The following is a 22541-nucleotide window of genomic DNA, read 5'->3' on the forward strand; positions in this document are numbered from 1 at the left end:
GGATTTCAGGATCCCCTTCCCAGCAGCATGCAGTGGAGACACTTTTTTCCCCTCCCGAAATGAGAGCGGTGAGGCACCATGATTCCCCTTGACTGGAGGACAAAGGTCTCTTCCTTTGCTTGGGTTTCTTTTGTTTGGGGCTGGAGGGAAGTGTCAGGGAAGGGAGTCATGACTTGGGAAGAAAGGACCAGCTCTGCCTGGGGGTCACAGACAAGTGCCCCAGCAGGTATTGGGGCCGTAGGGATGTTTAGTTGGGCCATTATCAGTGTGTCCTGGGGTTTCCCAACTTCTCACAGCTCTGGACATCCCAAGTAGTCTGGCGGAGGTGGCCTTAGTGGATGGCCATCTCATCTCAGCGTGGGCTGCTCTTTCTTCTTGCCCCCCACTCCCTGAAAGATGATTCCCTAGAATCTCAAGGGCTTTATCATCCTGGGAGAGCTTACGGAACCCAAGCAAGCTTAAATATGCTTGGGCTGGTCACCTGAGCTGAGTGGGTCAGAGTAAGAGTGTTTCTGACCCAGGTGGTTTTAGGACTTACAGAGTGCGAAGTGCCTGTAGGGAGACCTTTAAATGAAACAGTGAATTGAGCTCCATGAATAAGTCACAACAGACAGTCACGTTCTGAATGGCGTCACTGTGCCATTTTAACCGTTGTGCGGGAAGTACCTTTACTGCTGAGTGTTTAAGCAGCCCGCACAAAACAGACTCGCTCAGTACAAGCTTCTGTCGGATTGTAGGGGACTCATCTTCTCTGGAATCTACCACAGATACTAGTAAAGATTTACTGTCGTGAAACTTGTGACATGTCTAGGAACACAGACTAGTATTCAGCTCCGTCTGATTTGGCTGGAGGAGTCTGGTGGCTTCTTCTTCCTCTTTTTTAATTTTTTTATTTTTACTGGAGTATAATTGCTCCACGACGTTGTGTTAGCTTCTGCTGTACAATGAAGTGAATCCGCTATATGTATACCTATATCCCCTCCCTCTTGGACTTCCCTCCCACCCTGACTTTGTCTGCATGGTGGATATGGGCTGGACGTGGAAGGTCCTGGTCGCCCGGCTGAGCCGAGGGAAGGTAAATCAGCCTAGAAGACAGATTCACTCTGATTCACGCTTTTAATTGCCTCATGCAAGCTTTAAAAAAGTGTCTACCAGATATATCGCGGGATATAATGTTTTTATCCCAGCTCCCAGCCATCTGGATGGGTGGCTGTCTGAAAAGAGACCTTCTCATGTCCTCAGAGATGTAACTGAGCAGCCCATGATATTTGTGAAATTTGTCCAGTCCGTTCTATAGCTGGATGGGGCGGATTTCTGACTGGTGGTCCTCACGGGAGGCATTTAGGTTCTTTAGGTTTTGGGTCGTGACTACAGGACTCTGCCCTGAAACCAGCCCGATTTGTTCAGTCCTGAGAGCGCTGGGGAAGTAGTCAGGGTGCGAGAAGGGAGGCAAACATGTGCAAGAGGTTTGAAGGGAAATTGTTTCATAATGACTGGCATCTAGGTGTTGTCTCAACCGTTTCCGGAGACCCTGCTAAGGCAGACTTTGGGCTGTAGACTGGCACCTTTACTGCAAGAGAGAGAAAGTTCAGGTAAGGTTCTGCTGATCCGAGTGAGGGTGGCATTTACCACCTTCCAGGAAAGCACATTCTGTTAAGACAAACTCCGAGAGATTTAACCACTCAGTTCTGGTTGAGTGCACTATTATGTATAACCTGACTAAAGCTTCCGGGGTTTCCCTCCTTTGCTTTTGGAATGATTAATATTTAAAGATTCCACTTTATAAAAATTGGAGGGCTTGGATAGTCTCCTTTTGAGAACTATGTGTATATTGCTGGCTTTCAGAAGACCGAGCCCTTTCTCTCTCTCTTATTTATTTATTTTTGCGGTACACGGGCCTCTCACTGTTGTGGCCTCTCCCGTTGCAGATCACAGGCTCCGGACGCGCAGGCTCAGCGGCCGTGGCTCACGGGCCCAGCCGCTCCGCGGCATGTGGGATCTTCCCGGACCGGGGCACGAACCCGTGTCCCCTGCATCGGCAGGCGGACTCTCAACCACTGCGCCACCAGGGAAGCCCCAGAGCCCTTTTAAAAACATTGAAGTGTAGTTGATTTCTGCTGTACAACAAAGTGATTCAGTTATACATATTATATATACACATATATATATATATATCTTCTTTTTTAATATTCTTTTCCATTATGGTTTATCACACGATACTGAATATAGTTCCCTGTGCTAGACAGTAGGACCTTGTGGTTTACCCTTTCTATATATAATAGTTTGCATCTGCTAGTTCCAAACTCCCAATCCTTCCCTCTCCCACCCTCCCTCCCCCTTGGCAAACAAGCCCGTTCTCTATGGACAGAGCCCTTTTGAGAGTCAGTTGAGGGAGAAAAATATACTGCACTGGCGATCTTCAAAATACATGGCCTTTAGCAGGAATGGCCAGGAAGGGCCAGCTAACATCTGTTGATTTCATGTATCAACAATTTTTTAGATCAGGAGGGACTGATATAGTAGTCAGCCTTTTATTTTATCAGGTAGGTGCATTCTTACCCAATGTAGTTGAAATTGTTATTGGTCCGTTCATTGGAAAAGTTGGTTAAATCAAGGAATCACACAAAAGATATATTCTTCCTCTAAATGCTTTCTTTGGCTCAAAATATCTAAATGTGTCGTCATTTGCTGGTATTTGGATGTAGCTCTAAGCCTCTTTTTCACTGATGGGTCTGCTGAAAGAGAGACTCGTTGCCTTTTCTGCACAAATCACACACACTGTCTCGTCCTGGAGTTTCTAGTTCCAGTTTCCCTAACGTGAAGCAAGACATTCTAGATACTTACGACGCAAACCTCTTTTCATTTTTATGTTTTCACTGTGAATATTTTACAGTCTTCTCCCTCATTCCTAATTTGATGTTTTTTTAAAAAAAATGGCATGCTCTAAAAAAAAAAAAAAAAAAAATGGCGTGCTCTAAAGCATTCAATTTAGTTTTTGTAGAAATAACCGTTCTCTTTGTTTACATTTCCTGTCATTGGTCAATATCCTTTCTGTTTACACTCTTAATTGGTTAGTTTATGGATGAATTCATTAAATTGCATAATTATAATTAACATGTTTGACCGGCCTAAACAAGTTTGGGCCTGAATGCCGTTGACTCTTGTTAAACACATACCTCAACGGGTGAGAGCAGAAGCGAGGGGATCTTCAAGAGAATCTGCCCATTGCCACAAGCATAAAGATAGTATGTTTCACCAAGAGATTGGAGGGTGCTTGTTGATCTAATAAGTTGGTTAAGAAAGGGGTTGGTTAAGACAGTTTCTACTAAACCATCTGTTATGACCATAGTTTCATAAAAGAAAGGACATTCCCCAAGTCAGAATAATAGGCAGTGTTTCCCAAGAAGGACAGTTGGCGACTTTATGCCAATATGGATTTCTGTTGTGTGTGTATATAATCTCCTACAAATTTAGTGATACTTTGTCAAGGGCTGGTGCTCCCATATGGGCTAAGGATTGGCAGCTACAGAGCTTGTCTACACTGTTCTCTAGACGTGGATTCTCTCCTCTAGGTCCAGCTCGTGTGGTCTAGTGTCCCCCTAAAGCCTTCTAGTAATCTTATTCATCGAAACTCTAAGGTTTTCACACATGAGGGCCCCGTGATCCTATATCAGTTGGGAGAAAGGCCCCTTTAATCACTTAGATTCCCCTGCCCAGCATAAGCTCTCCCCCAAATAATCCACTGTGATCGCAAACTCACGCGGTCTTGTCCTGAAGGGGTGGGTTCTAGCATCAAGGAAGGGTGACCCACCCGCTGAACCTCTGAGGAGCGGCTCAGAATTAAGGAAGGGGTAAGGCTCTGTTTCTAAGGGTCAGAAATAGAGAAGAGACATTCTGAATGCTTGTGTGGTGGGAAATCCGCTCTTAGCAGAAAGGAGGGATGCCTACTCTACATTCCAGAATAAAAATGCCCTCCTGGGGAGTTTCTGAAGCCTCCCACATCCTCCCTACCACCCTTTCCATCTGCAGTGCCACAAACCCAGATATCCCCAATCCTGTGTTTTATTAGCTTATTAATTATTTCATCCGAAGTTATAAAATATTTGGTGTATATTATATGTTTATATAGGATGCAGATACGTTATAAAGGATAGGGAAGCAGACACCTCATGTTCACAACCTTAATGAAGAAACGGAACATTATCAAATCCACTGAAGCCACCCACTCATTGTTTGTCTTTGTTTTCTTCCAAGGAAGAATGTGCTGCTTGCCTAAGGTGGCTCTAAGGGCCCATCTCGACACTTGGCCTATTCTCCTTGGCTTCATGTTAATTACCAAAGCCATCAGCTAGCTGGTCTACATTATGCAGCGTTCATCCTAAGTTAACAAATCTATGCAACTCTTCCTGTATTAATACGACTTTTCTCCCCCGGTAAACCTACAAGCCAATTGCTTAATTGTGCCTGTGTGCTCTTTAAAGATCTGGTGAAGGGTTTGTCACTGGGGGAGCAAACACATTGAGTTTCTTTCTGGCATCCCCATGCAGAATGCTCCCCTCTCTCAAGGATGGTGAGGGTTTCTGTGACAAGGAAGCACCAGGTCACAACCCTCGGTCTTAGCCACACTTCCCAGTACCAGCCCTCTGGTTATTGGGAGGAGCTGCAAAGTTCAGACAATGTACTCATTTCAAAAGTTCACAGGCCTTTGCAAGATTTGTAATAAGCCACAAAAGCAGAAGGACTAGATGCCAGAGACCATTGTCCTCCCACTGAAACACCCTGCTGTCTATCGGATGGCAAATGAAAGCAGAACTAGCAGAGAAGTACTTTACCAGAAAATATCTGAGACATGAGAACAGATGTGAAAGTGGAGGTAAAATGAAGGAGACTCTTCCCTGGAGCTGTCTTGGTGTCAGGAAATCTTGGCTTTCTTTCCTGGGGTTGTCATCTTGCAGTTGGTTTTTAAATTTTTTTTTAATTTTTAAATTTTTATTGAAGTATAGTTGATTTACAGTGTTGTGTTAATTTCAGGTGTGATTCAGTTATATATATATATACACATATATTGTTTTTCAGACTCTTTTCCATTATAGGTTATTACAAGATATTGAATACAGTTCACTGTGCTATACAGTAGGTCCTTGTTGTTTATCTATCGCATATTGTTTTTTTTTTAATATATATATTTTTTGGCCATGCTGTGTAGCATGTGGGATCTTAACTTCTTGACCAGGGATCGAACCTGTGCCCCCCACAGTGGAACCTCGGAGTCTTAACCACTGGACCGGCCAGGGAAGTCCCAGCAGTGGGTTTTTTTTTTTAATTTAATTTAATTTATTTTTTATACAGCACGTTCATATTAGTCATCTATTTTACACATATTAGTGTACACATGTCAATCCCAATCTCCCAAGTCATCCCACCCACCCCCCGACCCACCCCGCTACCACTTTCCCCCCTTGGTGTCCACATGTTTGTTCTCTACGTCTGTGTCTCTATTTCTGCCCTGCAAACCGGTTCATCTGCACCATTTTTTTAGGTTCCACATATATGCATTAATATATGATATTTGTTTTTCTCTTTCTGACTTACTTCACTCTGTATGACAGTCACAGTGAGGTTTTTTTTTTTTCTTTTTGCGATACGCGGGCCTCTCACTGTTGTGGCCTCTCCCGTTGCGGAGCACAGGCTCCTGACGCACAGGCTCAGCGGCCATGGCTCACGGGCCCAGCCGCTCCGCGGCATGTGGGATCTTCCCAGACCGGGGCACGAACCCGCGTCCCCTGCATCGGCAGGCGGACTCTCAACCACTGCGCCACCAGGGAAGCCCCACAGTGAGGTTTTGATGGAGGCAAACTCCCAGGGGATAATATCGCTCCTGAGCCCCAATTAACAGGGGCTCACCGCACCAGGCCTGCTTTCCAATGATGTCTGGGCAGCTCTGGAGGCAGAGTCTTGAATCTGCTTCGTGTCCCCCATTGGCATCGACTGTGCTTCAGTGTATGTCCGGGGCTAGGCTGAGATAGTTGCCAGGGCTGCACTAGAATTTTGGGAGGTCAGCAACAGAAGGGGCTTGAGGCAGCTTCCAGTGCAAGCTTTTGTTTCCTGTGGACCCAGGTGGTCCAAGGTGAGACATGCCAGCATGATAATGGGGAGGAGCTCAGGGCCTGAGTTCAGATGCCCCGGGTTGGGGTTCTGTCTTTTTCTTTCTTTCTTTCGTTCGTTCGTTCGTTCTTTCTTCCTTCCTTCCTCCTTCCTTCCTTCCTTCCTTTCTTCTTCCTTCCTTCCTTCCTTTGTTTCTTTCCTTCTTTCTTTCTTTTCTTTCTTTTTCTTTCTTTCTTTCTTTCTTTCTTTCTTTCTTTCTTTCTTTCTCTTTCTTTCTTTCTTTCTTTCTTTCTTTCTTTCTTTCCTTCTTTCTTTCTTTCTCTCTCTCTCTCCCTCCCTTCCTTCCTTCCTCCTTCCTTCTTCCTTCCTTCCTTCCTTCCTTCCTTCCTTCCTTCCTTCCTTCCTTCCTTCCTTCCTTCCTTCCTTTTTCTTTCTTTCTTTTATTGTGGCCCCACCACATGGCATGTGAGATCTTAGTTCCCCAACCAGGGATTGAAGCTGTGCTCCCCACAGTGGAAGCATGGAGTCTTAACCACTGGACCACCAGGGAAGTTCCGGGGTTCTGTCTTTTTCTTATTTATTTGCTGGGTGGCCTTGGACAATCATAGATGTGTCTCAAGGTCTTTTCAGTCCTCTGCAAAGTGCCACAGACCCTCTAGTTTGTGATCTCAAGGTAACCTTCTGGTTCCCAGTGTGTAATAGCGTAGGCCCCACTGATGTCTTTCCAGCTGACCCCAGCTCTCTCTGAAAGGTCCCTCAGGAGCTACTGCCACACACCCAGTAGAAAGCTCCTTTAAGGCTTTTTTAAAGGCAAAATGTTAGCATTTAGTTAATATGGATGGAGGGCACATGGGCATTTCTTTTTTGTTATGTTAGTCTCTGTATCTTTTGTTAAGCTTTAAAATTTCAGAATTAACAATGAATTTTCACGTATCCATACAATGGAATATCATGTAGTCATTAAAAAAAGGTAGATGGCAAAATGCCTGTTCTATATATACATATATATACACACACACACACACAGATACATACACACACATATATATATCACATATGTATATACACACATACATATATACACACACATATCACATATGTATACACACATATATCACATATGTATATATACCTATATACACACACATATATACACAGAGATACACACATATATCACACATGTATATGCACATATATACACACATACACATATATACACACAACACACACATGCATACACACATATATATCACATATGTATATATACCTATATACACACATACATATATACACACAGATACACACATCACATATGTATATACACACATATACACACATCACATATGTATACACACATATACACACATGCATATACACATATATATCACATATGTATACACACATATATCACATATATATACACACATACATACATATACACACATCACATATATATACACACACATATACATATACATGGATATATTCAGAGTGCGATTCCATTTTTATTTAAGGAAGGTGTTTTGAAGCAGTGGCACCACAGGTAGCTTTTTGCTTTGCTTTGCTTTTCTCAAATTTGTAATTAAACATGTATTAGTAATAATGGCTCCCATTACTGACTAACAGCCACCAATAAAAGCTGACTGTTCGCCCAGCACCGTGCTCAAGCCTCATTTACTTCTCCCCCGGCCTATGTGGCAGCCACTCACCCCCAGGGGCCTGCCCGAGGCTGGGGCCTGGCTTACCCGCCCCTGGATGCTCTGATCTGCCTTCCATGCCAGGTTTCCTGCTCGCGGCCCTTGCAGACTCCTCTGCGACTGGGCCATTCTTTGCCAGTGGCCACCGCTGCTGACACAGTGATGGCCCTGGGGAGGAGTGCAACTCATTCCTCAGCCGCTCTGCCCAGAGCGTAAGGTAGCCCTTCTCTAGGTCCTCCCAGCTCATCTGAAACCAGGCGTGGGGTGAGGCCAAAAGAAAGGAGATACGTCCCAAAGGATAGCTCAGAACTACTGCAGAGACCTGTGCTCAGACCCTCCAGGGCTTCCTATTTGACAGTAGGAATGGTTATATATTTTGTGAGTCTCAGCACAAAATAAAAATATGGGGCTCCTTGTACAAAAATTAATACTCTCAAGATGGCGACAGCAGAGTATTAAAACAATCACGGAGCCCTTCCAAATGTAGGGCCCAGGTTGCACACTCATGACACGTGCCTTGCTGGGCAGGCTTCTGTCTCACTTCTCATCTGCCTTCCTGAGTGCAATCCAGGCATCTTCACACCACCTGATTCTGATCCCAAAATGAAGAGGAAGAACTTTCCTTCATTCCAGCCTGAGCTTCACCTCCTGCATCCTCATCCCCGCCCCCCTTCCCCCACCCCAATCTGCCTCCTCCCTGGGTGATTGAAAGTGGAAAGTTGGGTCATCTTCCTCCATAGGAAAATCTACTCCCAGCCTCAGGGTGAGGTCTGGCTCCACAGCCCCAGTAAACCAATCCCTTTATAGGGTGACGTCAGTTCCTTTCCTGGGTCTGGTTACTAAGAAACTAAGTTGGATTAGTCAGTCTTAAGTGACACCGTGAGCGGGACACAACTAGCCCAGTTTAGATGGGAGAGTGGCAAGTTCAGTTCATTTCTTTGTCAATCACTTCTCACTGGAACATTTAAAAGACACTGTTATCCAACCTCCTCTGAGATTGCCATAGGGACATCCGTCATTGCATGGCGAGCCCACAGCTTACATCACCCCCATTTTCCTTGGAAATTGCTCTCTTCCACTCTCCATTGACAGGGAATGGGCAGGACAGACTCCACCTTCGGGGTGGACACGTGACCCATCTCAGCCCAATGAGCATTAGATCTAGGACTTTAGTTGAAACAGGGAGCTGTGAGGATGTAACCCTGGAGCTGCTGGCAACCATGTGACCCCAGGAGGAAGTTGTAATTAAAGCTGAACCAGAGGGAAGAATGTTGAGGGACAGAGAGAGCGAGGCTGCTGGTGCCATTGTCTGAGTCCCCAGATCCGACCGAGCCGGACGTCAGCAGCATCCCCAGGCTCGCCAGTGAATTCTCTTTTTGGCTTAAGATGGTTTGAGTTGGTTCTGTCACTGGCAATCAAAAGGGTCCTGACCACAGAGCTCCCCTTTCACAGGCAGTAATAATGTCGGTGCTGCTCATGCTTCGTGCTGTGGAAATCAAATGTGACAACTTATGTGCAACTGCTCTGCAGACTGCAAAGGGCTTTTGAATGGAATGACCAGGGAAGGTCAGTCAGCTGATGCAGAGCCAGGACAACACCCTGAGCCCAGTTCTCTTTTATTGCTAACGAGCTGTCTCCTGCTCTAAGAAAATCAGTGAAAACAGCAAGTGTTGGATGGAGCAGGTGGCAGACAGGGCAGGGAGTGGGCAGGATAGTTGGTGGACAGGACAGGGGTGAACAGAGCAGGGTGTAGATGAGAAGAAAGTGGACAGGACAAGAGGTGGTCCGGGACTACTCTGTGTGGCCTTCTCATGCGTTTGTGGTGTCTGTGATGTCTGGGGGAGACCTGGCTTTTCAGGCATAGACAGGGCAGAGTGAAGGTCTTGGAGGGCATGACCTCAGAGCTCACCTGGCCCCTCACTTCTGTCTTTCTAAACCCTCTCTTCATGCATCAACTTGTCATCCTAAGGGGTCAGGGCCCTGGCCTTTTTTTTTTTTGCCACTTGTGTCACTTTCATCCAACACAGTACTGTAAGTTGCAGCTAGAACAGTCAGACAATTATTACAGAACAATCAGACAAGAAAAATAAATAAAATAATCCAAATCAAAAAAGGGCCCTGGGGCTTCCCTGGTGGCGCAGTGGTTGAGAGTCCGCCTGCCGATGCAGGGGACGCGGGTTCATGCCCTGGTCCGGGAAGATCCCACATGCCGTGGAGCGGCTGGGCCCGTGAGCCACGGCCGCTAAGCCTGCGCGTCCGCAGCCTGCGCTCCGCAACGGGAGAGACCACAACGGTGAGAGGCCCGCGTACCGCAAAAAAAAATATTAAAAAAAAAATAAACAAAAAAGGGCCCTGGCATTGTTGAGTTTGGATGTTTTTTTGGGTCAGATCTTCAGAGATGCTGAGGGAGGGGTACCAGCTTTGTTTTTCTGAATCTGACTCTGCCATGCTTGGGCCACGGATCTTTGCTCTGGGCACTTCACAGAACAAACACCTTCCTTTTTTGGACGTGGATTTGAAGGGATCCCTGTCTTGGGTGCCCAGAGCCATTCTGGCCTTCAGAGGTGGGGCCCTTTCCTGGGGCTGTGGAGTTTACAGCCTTTCGGATCAGTGGCTGAGTCAGGATCCAGAACTTGGCAGCCTGAGAGAGCTGCAGGTATCTGACCTGGTCCCCTGCTTCCCACCATGTGAGACGAGAGGTCTCTGACTTTTGAGAAGCCTTCATGGGCACTGATGTCCATGTGTCAACATGGGCTACAGTCGATGTGGCCTGAGTCCTCTATGCCAGCCAGCTAAGCCACCCAGCCTGCCAGACTCAGCTCCTTGGGGTGGGGAATGGGTCTTGTGCCTGGACCCTCAGGGACACATGGCATCCGGCAGACGTTTGCTGATTCTCAAGATTCTCAACCAGAAATATCCAGTTTCAAGGGGGGCATGTGGAATGGGGCAGTGGTGGGATATAAGGAAATGACTGCAATCACCTTTTTTCTCTTTCGTGGTCTCTCCCCTGAAACCCATATCCTTAAGGCCCTGACATGGGCCCTGAGCGAGATGGAGGCAGAGTGGTGGGATGACAGCTGGGGGAAGCATCCCTCCCCCACCTTCTTCTCTCCCCATCACCGGGTCAAGTCCAGGGCATTCTCAAACTCAAAGGCAAGTGGTCCCTATAGGAGTGTTGGAAACTGGGTATCTGGGGAGAATAGAATGCCTACCTGCCCGAAGTCACAGTTAAACACAGTCAAGGGAGGCAGAGGTCAGTGTGGAGAGGACCCGAGGGTCGGAGGGGCAGAGGGGGTTGTAGATTGAGGCTGTCCTTGTAGTGTAGCCAGCCGTCAAACCATATCAGCCTGATATCTTTAAACATCTGAGTTCTCCAAATCTCTCTCTCTTTTTTTTTTTTTCTGAATTTCATGCTTAGCAAACCATCCCCTGATTATAATGTGGCTTGGCATCTAGGACAATACCTCAGTTTTGTGAGTTTGATTAACACAAGCCTGCCTGGAGATATGGTTCCACTCTTTTCTGTTTTATTTTGCATTTTTTAGCTTTTATTTTTAATGCTTTTTTGAGATGGATCCACCCTTGACTGAGTGAACAAAACTCATCTTTGATCCTGCAGAGTTGGGGACACCATAAAGTGATGACAATCTGTGAGCCCCTTGGAGAAACCCTTTGCCCTCTCCTGACTCTACCTCTTTGCATTTCCAGCTTGCTGGGGTTTGAATCTGGGCTCTGCCACTTATTAGCTGGGTGACATTAGGTAAGTTTCTTAATGTCTATGTGCCTCAGTCTACTCATCTGTAAAATGAGATTAAAATAGGGTTGTTGGGACTTCCCTGGTGGCTCCGTGGTTAAGAACCCACCTGCCAATGCAGGGGACACAGGTTCGATCCCTGGTCCGGGAAGATCCCACATGCCGCGGAGCAACTAAGCTCACGCGCCACAACTACTGAGCCCGTGCGCCACAACTACTGAAGCCCGTGTGCCTAGAGCCCGTGCTCTGCAACAAGAGAAGCCACCGTGATGAGAAGCCCATGCACTGCAACGAAGAGCAGCCCCTGCTCGCCGCAACTAGAGAAAGCCACGCACAGCAACGAAGACCCAATACAGACAAAAATAAATAAATAAATAAATACATTCATTAAAAAAAAAATAGGGTTGTTGTAGGACTGAAGGATATAAAGTGCTTAGCACGGTGCCTGGCACATACGTGCTATGTAAGGCTCTGCTGTTATTGTTTGAATTCCCATAATGCCTACCTGCTGTGAACCTCGAGCAAGTAAGTATTTTTTTTCCATCTGGCTTGCATTTCCTTATTTATAACATGGAATTAATAATAACAGCTACTGGAAAAAGCATGGGGTAAGAGTAAAGTGTCATAGCATTTGCATTATAGTTTTTTGTAAACTATACTGCTCCACAAATGAACCATTTGTCTTTATTTTTATCATTTATTATTAACAATTGTTAGTCTTACTGGGCCCCTCTAGACTATAGTGCAGATGATTTTAATACTTAGTTCATAGCCTAATGAAACCTGGGAAGGGGACCAGAGAAGAGGGAAGAATCTGGGCACAGAGAAGTTTCGGCACTGCTCCCACAGAGGGAGGGGAATCCTGAGGAGCTGGACGGGGTCTCTGCCTCTTCTGTGCTGAGCCCGTACCAGCAGCTTCATTCCCTCGCAGAGGTTAAGTGGCTTCTCCACGTGAAGTTGGGAGGGGCTGGAAGAAGTAGTTGCCAATTCCTGACTGTCCCCTGGGGGTATTGCTCTGCTAGAGGGCAGAGCCGCTTTTTAAAAAGCAGAGCTGCCAGCAGAGATGTGGATGCAAAACTCAAATGGCAGAGGGAGGAAGAAAAGGGAACGTTCTTGCTTTGCCTTTAAAAGGCTGGTAACAACCAAAGAAGAGACAAAGAATAAGAACGCCTCATCACTGGCCCTGCCTATAGCTTGTGAGAGGAGTGTGTGTGTGCGCGCGCGCGCGCGCGCGCGTGTGTGTGTGTGTGTGTGTGTGTGTGTGTGTGTGTGTGTGTGTGCTGTTGGCAGCAGTGGGCAGAGGACTAGAAAGCAAAAGGAAATATGAGATTAAACACAACTTGGTTCAAGACACCTGAAAGCATACCACCTATGGCATTTACATAAGCACAAATTATTCAAAATACACCCTTATGTTGATGGGTAAAAACTGTCCGCTAATAAGCAGAAATGCAAACAAGAAGGGAGGGAGCAGAATTTGGCGTCAAGGTCAAGGAAGTAAGAATCATTTGCTGGGGGAATTTTGAGTTCTGCTTGTTTCAACAGTTCTATTATTTTCACTGCACTGCTTAGGACCTTGCTAACGTCGCGAGCAGCGTGAGGTCGGGGAGGCTTTGATGGGTGCAATCAGAGGTTAAGATTTACAGATCTGTTGTCTGCTGCTGTCTTGGAGTTCTCTCATTTGTCCCCAGAAAACCTCCTCTGCTTGGCAGATGGGAGGATGGTCCAGGGCTGTTCCGTCTGGGGAGGTACATTGCCTGAGCTCTGCTAGGTAGCAAAGGAGCTGTGATCTCCATTCTCACTTGGAATCTCCAAGGATTGTTTCTCTTGCCTGAGAAAGGAGGATAGAAACAAGGAGCATGCTGGGATAAACTTAGAGCCACTTCAAATGTCCATTTCCACAATTCCCTAGCCTGATGCTCACCTCTGGCTGTTTATTTCCAGCAAAGCTGGATTTCCTGTCCTGAAGATGAAGGAAGGCGTAGCCCTTTCCCACAACACCTCACAAGGGAAACGTTAGCATAGCAACACTAGTGAGTTTCAGAAGTTTCTTCACAAAGGGTCCCAGGAACTCTAAATTAGAGGGAAGAGTGCTTGGAGAGGGAAGTCTGAGAGTTTGGAAAATGCCTTTGAGACATTGGACAGAGTCACAGTCATTTCCTGCTAAGGTTATGCAGGAGAACCAGCTGGCATCACTCCCCATGCTAGCTGGCTGGCTGGGATCTGGGCAGGACTGATGAATTAGCCAAAGGAGTCCCAGATGGTCAGAGATTGTTAATGATATAACATACACATTTGTTTATCCAAAAGTCTCCAGAGCAGGCCAGAGAGGAAAACAAGCAAATGGAAATATTCTACAGGGAGTGGAGCAGCTAACCTTTCTTGGCTTTCTTGTTTGTTCCTGAGCTGAAGATAGAAATCTGGCAAGAATTGGATCTAGTCTTCTCACACTTTCCTTTTATATATTTCTTTCTTTTTTTTTTTTAAATTAAAAACCTTTTAAAAAAATAAATTTTCTTATTTATTTATTTTTGGCTGCGTTGGGTCTTTGTTGCTGCCCGTGGGCTTTCTCTAGTTGCGGCGAGCGGGGGCTACTCTTTGTTGCGGTGAGCGGGCTTCTTGTTGTGGTGGCTTCTCTTGTTGCGGAGCACGGGCTCTAGGTCCGCAGGCTTCAGTAGTTGTGGCTCACGGGCTCTAGAGCACAGGCTCAGCAGCTGTGGCTCACTGGCCCAGCTGCTCCGCGGCATGTGGGATCTTCCCGGACCGGGGCACGAACCCGTGTCCCCTGCATCGGCAGGTGGATTCTTAACCACTGCGCCACCAGGGAAACCCTGTATATTCTTTTCTTTTGCTTCTTCCTCCTGCATCTCCTCCTCCTCGCCTCCTTTTCTTCTTTTCTCTCTCTTTTTCCTTTTTTAGAAAATAACCCACTTTATTGAGGTACTATGGTATTGACGTATTGATGAACTCACTTTGAGACTAAAATCTCTTCACCTACAGGGCATGGATTTTCCGTGGAATCGGATTCTTTGACCACAAATTTGTGTTTCATTAACATTGTTTTTTAAAAAATATTTATTTAATTATTTGGCTGCGCTGGGTCTTAGTTGTGTCACGTAGGATCTTCCATCTTCCTTGCAGCATGAGGGATCTTTTAGTTGCGGCATGCGAACTCTTAGTTGCAGCATGTGGGATCTAGTTCCTTGACCAGGGATCGAACCCAGGCTCCCTGCATTGGGAGCGCAGAGTCTTAGCACCTGGACCACCAGGAAAGTCCCTCATTAACATTGTTTAATGGAAGAAAAGTGTTCTTGAGGGATAAAGAATGGTAGAGGGAGATAGAATAGCTGGTATGGCCTCTTGCTGGTTGATTTGTCTTTCTCTGGTGAAATCTTCTGGCAAGGAATCACAATACCACTGAACCCAGACCCTTCTCTAGGATCAGTGGGTGACAGCCTTGTGGGAGGGAGGCTGACTGGTGTATGGAACTTTGCCTGTTTTAGATATTAAGTCTCAAGCAGAGGCCATGAGAGAGAGGCCTCAAATTGAGGTCAGAAGTGACCATTTCTTTCTGAGTTATCTCACTGTATCTTCCTGTACCTTTATCAGGGCCCATCTGAGACTCTATACAGTATTATAGCAATTTGTGTGCATGTTTTGTTTTTGTTTTTGTTTTTGTTTTGCGGTACACGGGCCCTCTCCCATCGCGGAACACAGGCTCCGGGCGCACAGGCTCAGCGGCCATGGCTCACGGGCCCAGCCGCTCCGCGGCATGTGGGATCTTCCCGGACCGGGGCACGAACCCGTGTCCCCTGCATCGGCAGGGAGACTCTCAACCACTGCGCCACCAGGGAAGCCGTGTGTGCATGTTTTACAGGCCATGATCTTACTGAAGGTGGGAACTACTTTTTTGGGGTGTGCGTGTGCGTGTGCGTGTGTGTTCTTTATAACACTCAGCATAGTTTCTTACCCTTTGAAAATGCTCAATATATGTTTGCTGAATGACTAGATGAGGCACGTGGACTATTGAAAGAGGTAGACATACAAGATGAGCCGTAGGAGAGGGACATGAAACACAAGCACAAGGGAGGTGGGAGAGGCGTGGAGGTGACCTGCTTACCTTTTCCACTCACCTAGAAGAGGTGTTGGAGCAGTTAGAGGACATGGGAATCCTTGTAGGACAGAGAACTTTCATCCTTATCTCTCTAATGATTCCATCTTTTTTCCAGTGAGGCCCAAGCCCTGGATGAATGGACGGACTGTCCACGCCTTTATGCCCCCGGTTGCTGGTTTTTCTGAGTTTCGATAGAAGAGACTGACTTTAACTTAGTAATTATTTGCTCCTCTTGGAACAAGATTAGCATGAGGGTGTTCATCACAGCACTGGGGAGGATGAGTTAGGAAGTGAGCTCCTTTTTTTTTTTTTTGCGGGGGTGGGGGCCTGCACCACGTGGCCTGTGGGATCTTAGTTCCCTGACCAGGGATTGCACCTGTGTCTCCTGCAGTGAAAGCGCCAAGTCTTAACCACTGGACCGCCAGGGAGTCCAGGAAGTGAGCTATTGAACTCACTTTGTCCTGATTCACTAGCATCTGGGGCAAAAGCTGCCCCCATTCTGTACTTCATTTGCTCAGAATTCACAGTCAGGACCTGACACAGCAAGAACCCACCACGGAGTGTTTCTGAGCCCCTAACTCCCATCATTGCCTTTGATGGCGCATAAGATTGTACTGGCAGCGAAAGAGGGCTGGGAGCACTCTAAGGGAAAGAGCAGCAAGGTTGTTCACATGTTTTAAATTATTTAGTTGCATCAAATATTCAGATTGGTGAGAACATCAGCGACTCTATTTAAAAACTCCAAGCATGTCATGGATGGACTCAGTGTTTCCAGACAGTTCCCAGCTTCCAGCCCACACTCAGAGGATATTCTAAGAGTTACTCAGGCTCATTTGGGTCAGCCTCCACCTCTCGGGATGAGCTAAAGTGCAAGTGCTATCCAAGGTTGATGATACTTGGTGTATGTTTTCCAGATAAGTGAATTTTTTCATTGCACCCCATGTCTCACCTCCCAGAGAAAAGAGCTATTCAACTTAGGAACTCAGGGTGGCAAGGTTCACACAGTCATGATTTTTGTGTAGGTGGGTGTGTGAGCTTAATCCCATGGGATTGTGCCTGTGAAATATGTGTGTGTTTCTGCATATGAAGTTGCTGCTCTTCTCACAAAGCTTCATTATTTTAGGTGAGACCCAATGTGACACCTATTGAAGTTGTGCTGGAGCTCAAGATGTGTGTCCTAATAACAACCATTTATTGAATGTTTCCTATACACCCAAGAAAGAAAGAAAGAAATTACATTATGTTATCTAACATTTTCACTCAAAAAACCCCAATAAGCCAGGTATTACTATTCCTATTTTATAGATAAGAAAAGAAAGGCTCACAGATGCCATTCAAAGTCACATCAAGGTCTGATTACAAGCCTGGGGTTTCTCTCCATCATACAACAATACCTCTTTTCTGGCAGGTTTCTAAGACGATCCTACGTAAAATCTGATAGCCCTGTCAAAACATTAAATAACACTTCCCCCTCATAAAGGTGACCTCTGGGGAGGAGAATAGGAAGTGTGTGTGGAAGGGGGTATGTGGGGTGTGGTTTCTGGGAAGCTGGTAAGGGTCTACCTTTATTTTGACAGTGGTTGCACAGAGCGGCTCTCTTTGTGATAACCCATCAGGTTATACCCCATCAGGGTATACACATATGATTTGGGCTTTTCTTGTGTTTGTTATACTTCAACAAAATGTTTAATTAAAAAATCCTTCCTAGCAACTAATGTTGGAGGGGAGCCCTGCCTCCCATGGTCAATGTGTTCTAATTAATCATCAGGATTCCCTGGACTCTATTACACAGCACATTTAAAAATAATACAAATATGTCCAGAACCTCTGCTGCCAGTGTCCTTGTCCTCACGGTGAGCCACGGCCACCCCCGCCTCTGCAGAAGACCCTCCAACGCTAGCAGGTTTACTCGATATATATGGAAGGAAGGAGAAGGACATGCCTGCCATTTTATGGATTAAGAAGAATGCCTGGAGTTATGCCGGGAAAATCATCATTTCTTACTCTGTCAACTGGAGATCTTTTATAGTTTTGGGAAAATTAGTAAGATTATTGATCTATCATTAATTCAAATCTGAGTTTCAATTAATTTAATCAGACTATCAGATGGAAATCTAGGTAACTTGAGGCTTTGAGTCAGTGGGAAGATAAAAGAAAGAAGGAAAACAAGGAATAAGGCATCAGACTCTGTGTGGACCAATATTATATGCTGGTTGTATCACACTGCCATTTTAATTTTAAGACTTTTTAAAATTTGGATATTCACAAATAATGTGATGTAATTAGCTTTATCAAGTGAAATGTATACAGTAAGCATTATAATGTATACATGACCCATGAGGAATGTTTGATCTTAAGACTAATGTCCCCTCCAGGGGCTTCCCTGGTGGCACAGTGGTTGAGAATCTGCTTGCCAATTCAGGGGACACGGGTTTGAGCTCTGGTCCGGGAAGATCCCACGTGCCATGGAGCATCTGGGGCTGTGTGCCACAACTACTGAGGCTGTGCTCTAGAGCCCGCGAGCCACAGCTACTGAAGCCCGTGCGCCACAACTACTGAAGCCCGCGCGCCTAGAGCCCGTGCTCCACAATAAGAGAAGCCACCACAATGAGAAGCCCATGCACTGCAACAAAGAGTAGCCCCCGCTCACCACAACTAGAGAAATCCTGCACGCAGCAATGAAGACCCAACGCAGCCAAAAATAAATAAACAAAATAAATTAATTTTAAAAATACAAATATGTTGATACCTTGCCTCTTTACAAAAAGGTTTCTAAGCGTATCATAATAAAAAGTCTTGTACAAAAATAAAATAATATTAGGACGAGGTGACCAGTATTATAGGAAAAGGAAAATTGCTACACATATATGTTACTCTGTTGAGCATCACAGAAGGCTTAAGGCCAGCTTCTGCTCTCAAGATGCTTACAACCAAGCTGAAGATATTGAGTATTTACTAGTGGTGAGTAGACACCCGTCTTCAAATATACTGGAACTCGTAGGAAAAGGCTCTCTTCCAATTTGGTAATCAATAAACCCAAAGGAAGTGAAAGTTCTCATGGGCTACATCCTGCATTTCATGCGTGGGTAATTGAGGTGGGAAAGACCACACTTGATCAATAATTTTAAATCTTTGACCACCAAATCTTAAAGCTTTTAAAATGAATATTTATATCTTTATAAGATGGTTTAAACTTGGAGAGACCCATGTATCTAGTCAGCAGGATGCTTTTGTAATTGATTTGTAATTATGTTCCCTTTTGTTTGCATGCATTTTCTACTGAGGCTAGATTCACCACCTCAAAGAACACAGATCTTATTCTAGTTTACTTCAAACTGTAGTGGTTTTTAAACTTCCTGACTGGGGAAGTTACACACTTTTCTCCTTCTCTATACCCTAGGGGCTTAGGGACCTGGAGGGAGAAGTCACTGGGCTCTTCAAATCTATAGCCCACTTCCCTTAGTAGCTGGTTTTCTGCAATTTGTGTCAGAAATAGCCAGTGTGGCACACGGCTGTGTTTCTGAAACTTTAATGTGCATATTTATTTTCCAGGGATCGTGTTAAAACACAGATTCAGATTCAGCAGGTCTGGGGTGGCGCTTGAGATGTCACATTTCTAACAAGCTCTGAGGTAATGCCAACGCTGCTGGTCTATGGACAAAACTTGTAGAGGGAAAGGAATATTAGGCTTTGAATCATAATCCCTGGTCTTGTTTTCTTGAACAAGTCACTTTGCCTCTCCGGATTTGAGTTTCCTCAAATGTCAACTGTATAATAGGGGACCAAAGTGGATGCAATGACTTCGAAGCTTACGTTCATGGAATTTTCAGAGGGATACTTTGATTTTAAAACATCTCCACTTATAGGACCATGTACAGCCTTTCAGGGGACTAATAGATAAACCGGTATTAGCAAAGTGGGAAATATAAGGGCTGAATGAGGAAGGCAGAGAAAGGGATGAGGTACAATAACGACTTCTTATGGCAAATATAAGGTTCTGATGCTTCAGAGTGATGGGTGTTGGATCCGTAAGTGCTGCCTAGAGAGAAGCTGCTACTTTTCCCCAACAATCACTTCAAGAGGACGTTTTTGATAATTTACATTATTGATAATTTAGTTATAATCTAGTTATGTTACTGATAACTTAGTTGTCTAAAAAAACTTGAATGAGGGAAGCAAGGGATGAGCGTGAGCGATGAAATACGCAAACAGTTTCAGGAGGTTATGAGTGAGTCATGGCTGGAGGGCAGCTTTCTGGAGGCACAAGGGAATCTGGATTGAAAACAACAGTTTATTTCTGCTGCAGATCATTTCTATGTTTAATCTCAGCCAAGTTGGCCAGGAATTCAGATATTTGAGCACAGCTACCAGACTTACCGGGTCCGGAGCTTGTGAGGTAAGGGTGGGAGGACAAATGTAGCCTCCCACAAGGGTTAACGGAGGGCAAAGGTGCTCGAGGTTCACAGGGCTGAGAGGCAGGAAGAGTGAGTGAGAAAGGGACACAGGTGATTTAAATGCATGAGCCAAGCTCCTGATCTTCTGAACCACTGGGGGCGGCCCCTCCCCCGCGTTCAAGCATCTGTTTTGAACAGCAAACAGGATCACGCAGAAAGCGTTCTCTAGGCTCACAGATACAGGCTAGTTTCTCTTTAAGTTCCAAAGCAAAGCGAGGGGAACGGAGAGAACTGGTGACGGCGCCCTCTCCCAGGATTGAGATGGGGGCGGGGGACTAGAGATCCTTACCTTATACAGGACGTGCTCATGGAAGTCAGGGCCAGCTCCCCCCTGGTAGGAGTCGAGTCTCTGCAGATCCATGCCTGCCTTGGAGCCCGCTGCTCCCCACTCTCCCAGCGCTCTGCAGTCAGTGCTCCCAGGAGCTCTGTCTGGGCTCTGCGGTGTGCAGCCGGCTCGGGTCTAAGCCCCGCGGACCGGGCCGCATCCGGTTCAGCACTGGACAGCTCCCGCAGCCGCTGCGGCGCGGTACCCTGAGAGCAGGCGGCTGCTGCCCTCGGCAACCGCGGCGTTTCAGCACCGGGAACAGCGATACAGTCCCTGCGCGCCTGGGACCAGAGTTCTGTCCTAGTCCCCTGTCTCGTGACTCCAGGATGCTGGGAGGGACGCAAGATTTCAATCTAGCCGGTGGCCCGTGCGTATCTCATTCAGCTACCGGATTCCGGAGCCTCAGCGACCCAGCTGCGTTCTCAGGGTATTGCGGTCCCGGGAGCTCACCGTCCCTGATTCTTAGTGACCGAGCATGCCCGTCACACCACGCCGCTCAACTCTCCTCCCGCGGTTGCAGAGGCAAAGCCCTGCGGCGCTGAAGCCACCTCTTTTGGTCTCTGGACAGTTCCCTCCAGTATGTATGAGGTCGACAGATGATGACCCAGAGGGGTCCCTGACGTTTCTGAAATATTTTTCAAAATCTTGCTTAACTGCATTTTCCTAGAGGGAGGGTCCAGAGCTTAAATTACACTCTCTAGGATGTATATGCGCCCCCCCCCGCAAAGTTAAGAACAATTGTCTTGGGAAAGGCAGAAGGGTTGTTTGGTTAAGAGCACAGCCTCCAGAGTTCAAATCATGTCTCTGAAAATTATAAGTTGTGTAACCTTGGGCAAGTTACTTAACCTCCCCTAAGTGTCCACAAAATGGAAATAATAATAGTACCTACACCATGGTGTTGTTCTGAGGATTTAATGAGTTTATTTATGTAAAGAGCCTAGTACGGTGCCTGACGTATATTAGGAACTCAAAAAAATGATAGCCGTTGTGCTCTCTGGGCAAGGGGATGGGAGCTCTGTCTACCTCCCCTAAACACCAGGAGAGTCCTGCTGCTGGGACCACCAATTTGCAGAGTTGTGTTACCGCTGGGAAAGGTGAGCATGAAGATGACCACCATGGGAACTGGGAGCTGAGACTGTGGTCTCAGAGGTTTTCCTAATATGATGACCTTGGCATTCAGCAGGCAGCTACCTCATTAGACACAAGTCCTATCACCACTGGCCTCTAGAGTCAATATTAATATGGAGGGAAAGGGCCAGGCCTAAGTTTCAAAGGGTGCATTTACTTCTGGGCTTCAATTCCTTTTCTGGCTGGGTAGCTTTAACCAAATCGCTTAAGTTCTCTGGGATTGCTAACATTTTCTCATCTGTAAAATAGGTAGACCTATGTGTGCCTACCTCATTGGGTTTTTGTGAGGAGTAAATGAGACAATTATGTGAACATCTTACTTTCTTTTTAAACTGTAAAACAACTTTCACTTACCAGGTGTTAGTATTACTGGAATCTCTATACTATAGATACTCAATAAGTATTAGTTAAATGAACAAAGCCAGGGAAACTGTGTTTGTATGTATGAGATTCTCAGTAGTCCTGTGGTTGGGGTTCTTAACCTGAGGTGAACAGATGGACTTTAGGTAACTGTGAAACATTGTTTGATGGCACAATGTTATGAAAAGTTTTGCTTATGTGGATTTTTATGGAGAGAAGTCTCATAGATTTCGTTACGTTTTCAAAGTTGTCTATTCAAAAAAAATTTAAGGGTCAACAGCTTAAAAGAAACTCTCATCATAACTTTTCCCTGAGCTTCCTCACCATCCATGACTACTGTAGTTAAGAAGGTTCCAGAAGCCAACAGCTGCTTAGCCCTGAACTTTACATTCCTGGGAAGGGTCACCACTTCTTGGGGTCTGGTTCTGAGTGCTGAAGGTTCATAAACATGATTTCATCTGTTTGCTCAAGGCTTATGAAGAGCACATAATGGAGGATCTGAACTGATCTGGAGTTGATGATGGAAGACTTCCCTGAGAAATGATGTTTAAGCTGAGATCTAGAGGAAGAGTGGGCATCTGTCAGGTGAAGGAAGTGGTGGTGT

At 45.9% G+C, this 22541-nt stretch overlaps 1 protein-coding gene across 1 annotated transcript in view; it reads right to left on the minus strand.

The window, feature by feature from the left end:
* The window catches only part of RAB37 (RAB37, member RAS oncogene family), a 71441-nt gene extending 50956 nt beyond the window's left edge, over nucleotides 1-20485 (minus strand). Inside the window, exon 1 of the mRNA XM_060135254.1 lies at nucleotides 20414-20485. Within this exon, the coding sequence (XP_059991237.1) occupies nucleotides 20414-20485 (72 nt within the window). The remainder of the gene's footprint in view (nucleotides 1-20413) is intronic.
* Between the last annotated feature and the right edge of the window lie 2056 nt (nucleotides 20486-22541).

Source organism: Lagenorhynchus albirostris, chromosome 20 (genome assembly GCF_949774975.1).
Source record: "Lagenorhynchus albirostris chromosome 20, mLagAlb1.1, whole genome shotgun sequence".
In the NCBI taxonomy this organism is placed as follows: Eukaryota; Metazoa; Chordata; class Mammalia; order Artiodactyla; family Delphinidae; genus Lagenorhynchus; species Lagenorhynchus albirostris.